This window comes from Myotis daubentonii, chromosome 4 (genome assembly GCF_963259705.1).
Source record: "Myotis daubentonii chromosome 4, mMyoDau2.1, whole genome shotgun sequence".
Classification (NCBI taxonomy): Eukaryota; Metazoa; Chordata; class Mammalia; order Chiroptera; family Vespertilionidae; genus Myotis; species Myotis daubentonii.
This window is the reverse complement of record NC_081843.1, coordinates 2568122-2571650: the sequence shown is the minus strand read 5'-3', so window position 1 is coordinate 2571650 and position 3529 is coordinate 2568122. Positions and strand designations below refer to the sequence as shown.

Below are 3529 nucleotides of genomic sequence, written 5' to 3'. Positions count from 1 at the left end.
TTAATTACTCTCCAGTCTCCCAGCTGGGTGGGTGCTGTGCTAGGACATGGGCGGGGGGAGAAATGCGCTGCCAGGGTCCATGCTGTGCAGACCGCAGGGACTGCATGGGGAGGCACGTGGGCAGCTCTGACACACGCCAAGTGACAGGATCCGGTCCTAACTGAGAAAGGTCGGCTGGTCACAGCGTGGAGGTGGGACTGGACGAGAGGGGACAGGAAGCCGAGCAGTGGGCTGGCTGGTGAGTGTGGTGCTGGCCGAGCTGAGGCAGGGACGGTGTTGGCAGAGGACCAGGGTGTGAGGACCAGAGAGGCAAGGTCAGCACTGTCCTGAGGATGGAGCCAGCAGGGGTGTGGGAGCTGGAATCAGGGGCAGTGGCCATTTGGACCCCAATAGGAGAGTGCATTCTGCTGAAAGGAGACTATTTGCTAACCTCTGGATCTATTGGCCTCGAAGGAAGGACAGGTCTAAGAAGGGAGACAGGAGAGTGCTGATCGCACGCTGGGCAGCAGCCAAAGGCACCGCCTCACTAAGTCCTCCCAGCCACCCAGAGGGAGCGTCGTCCTCATCTGACAGGGAAGACTGAGTCTCTATTCTCTGCCTGAAGCCGCACAGCCGGGAGGTGGTGGGGCCAGAAGCCAGCTCTGCGCTGTTGGGCTCAGGCCCTGCCCCACAAGAGCCTGGGCTCCACTTGGAGCTGCCAGGACGCTCTTGTCAGGCGAGGCCTCAGGAAGGGGCGTGGGCAGAAGCAGACCTGCTGTGGCCAGGAGCACAGCTTTCCGAGCCTGGAGGAGCCAGGCCCACATGGCTCAGGGGCTGGCATCGTCCTGTGCATCAGAAGGCCCAGTCCCACTCCTGGTCAGGGCACGTGCGGTTTTCAGCCGTGGTCCCCGGTATGGGAGTGTGGGAGGTAGTGCATTGGTGTTTCTTTTTCTCCCTTCCTCTCTCTCTAAAATCAGTTTTAAAAAAACAACAATACTGGAGGCAGGGAGTAGGAGTGGTAATGGCGAGATGGCTGGAGTTTGCAGGGGTGAGTACCAGAGAGGAGGGTTTTAAGCAGAAAAGGAGTCTCCGAAATGTCATGAAGATTCTTCTTGATTCTCTGGTTGAACACCAAGCTGCACGTACCTGGATGGGATCCCAAGAGGCATGGACGGACATGACTGACAACCGAGCCTCTCCTGTGAGGCTGCAGCTCGCACGGGCATGGGAAGCCCTCCTCGCTGGCCACCAGGGCACAGAGACTCACTGAAGATTGGTCACCCCGTAGAGAACTCAGAATCGGTCATGGCTGCTCTCGATGCACCTGGACTTATTTTAAAAGCAAGCCTTGGACGGACCAAGTCTGTCTGAAATTTAATAAGTTGTTGCCAAATGAAGCACTATATCTACTGAACCCTATCAGCATATGGCTACCTCAGGATGAACAGCGTGGCGTCCAGCACCCAAGCAAAATACAAGACCCGAAGAAGCAAACGTGTGATTGATCATCAAGAGAAAATAGTAGAATTCTGTTGCCGGGCAGCCATGGAGGCTGCTCTGGAGTCCTCAGCAGAGGACCCGTTGGGAAACTTTGTGCGAGTTTTGGAGAAGAGAGATGGCACGGCGTTACGACTGCAGCAGTATGGCTCCGGTGGCGTGGGCTGCGTGGTGTGGGACGCTGCCATTGTTCTTTCTAAATACCTGGAGACGCCCGGGTTCGCCGGCGACGGGGCCCACGCGCTGCGCCGGCGGTCGGTGCTGGAGCTGGGCGCCGGCACCGGGGCCGTGGGGCTCATGGCCGCGACCCTTGGGGCAGATGTTGTAGTCACCGATCTTGAGGAATTGCAAGACTTGCTGAAGATGAATATTAATATGAACAAGCATCTTGTCACTGGTTCTGTTCAAGCCAAGGTACTGAAATGGGGGGAAGAAATAGAAGACTTTCCTTCTCCGCCAGACTACATACTGATGGCCGACTGCATATACTACGAAGAGTCTTTGGAGCCGCTGTTGAAAACTCTAAAAGATCTCAGTGGATCTGAGACTTGTATTATATGTTGTTACGAACAGCGAACAATGGGGAAAAATCCAGAAATCGAGAAAAAATATTTTGAGAAATTTCCATCGTGAAATCTTTAGTCATCTTACCCAAGCCTCCAGCAACCTGGGTAAGCTAAAGATGTGAATGGAGCATGGGAAGATTGTGTTCACAGATTTTTCCAGCGTGTCTTTAGAGATCTGATAATAGACAACAACCATCATGGGCCGCCTGCAAAACCGAAAATGACTGCCGGTCTGCCAGCTAATGGTCCTGAAATCCAACTTAGTTTACTTTTAGCTCAGTATCAAGTTCTGCTTAAAAGAAACATTGTGTATTAGTCACTCCTCAAATAAAAATAGGTATTAAGGTTAGCCTAAAGTCTGCCAAAAATAAACAGTGAAGCTTCATGGTTGACTTAGCTTATTTCCTGGAATTAGATAAATTGATCCAGTTTCTAAAGAGAAATATATATTGCTATATAATAAAGTTTAAATTCAAATCAGTAAGTTTTAGTTTGTCTTCAAGATAGGTAAATTTAAAAGGTTTTCATTTTAACATAATTATGCAGTGGTTTTTATCATGTATCTTCCACTTTGTTGCTTTTAAGATAGCTTTACTACTTACTAGTAAATGTTCTTTTACGTTAAAAAAAGTCCCAACATATTTTGTATAGTTACATTGGCCAAAGTTTTATTCTTTTCCTCCACCATACATCTCTACATGAGTTAGAAATTATCCTGTAGTGAGTTAGTAAGAATGAAAGTTAAGAAATCATGAGATTAGAATGAGGGGGGTTGGAGTGAAAATAAAAAGCCCATTTTCAGGCTCGTTCACTTTTCTCATATATATCTTCCAGGAAAAAGTGGCTAAAAATCACTGATGTTTACTTGTTTACAAAACAGAGACATTTTTAAATAACTGCAAATGTAATCCTATATACATTTAGCAAATGGTTTTGATTCTGTGTAGTCTTTATGTTATGATAATCATCTGCTCACAAACTGATCTGTCAAGAACTTAAATCTCAACAGTTCTAAAGAGTAATAATAAACTATAGAATTCTGGTCCTTATAGGCATTGGTGCTAGGGGGCACATTTTATGTGTTAAAATAAATGTTCTTGCCCTGGCCGATTTGTTCAGTGGTTTGAGTGTTGGTCCGCAGACTGAAAGGTTGTGGGTTCAATTCCCAGTCAAGGACACATACTTCCCCAGCCCCAATAGGAGACAACCAATCAATGTATCTCTCTCATGTCAATGTTTTTCTCTCCTCATCCTACCTCCCTTCCACTCTCTTTGAAATCAATGGAAAAAATATCCTCAGTTGAGGATTTAAAAAATAATAAAGATAAAATAAATAATTAAAAAAAAAAAAAAAAAAAAAAAAAAAAAAAGAGAAAATAGTAGAAACCGACACAGAAAGTACAGAGTTGACCACCCCAGCATTTAAAAAGTATATTCAGGTGTTTATAACAAACATAAAAATAAACAAAAATGAAAGAAATGGAAGA

At 46.6% G+C, this 3529-nt stretch overlaps 1 protein-coding gene across 2 annotated transcripts; it reads left to right on the top strand.

Moving 5' to 3' along the window:
* The first annotated feature begins 1511 nt into the window (after positions 1-1511).
* On the top strand, positions 1512-3147 carry LOC132232614 (protein N-lysine methyltransferase METTL21D-like). 2 transcript variants are annotated; one of them, XM_059691971.1, is made up of 2 exons: positions 1512-1890; positions 1975-3147. In XM_059691971.1, exons 1-2 carry the CDS (start codon positions 1525-1527, stop codon positions 2107-2109), a joined length of 501 nt encoding a protein of 166 aa, XP_059547954.1. In that variant the 5' UTR covers positions 1512-1524; the 3' UTR covers positions 2110-3147. The 2 variants fall into 2 exon arrangements, with proteins under 2 accessions (XP_059547954.1, XP_059547953.1); XM_059691970.1 differs by having other exon boundaries at positions 1512-3147.
* Positions 3148-3529: the final 382 nt, after the last annotated feature.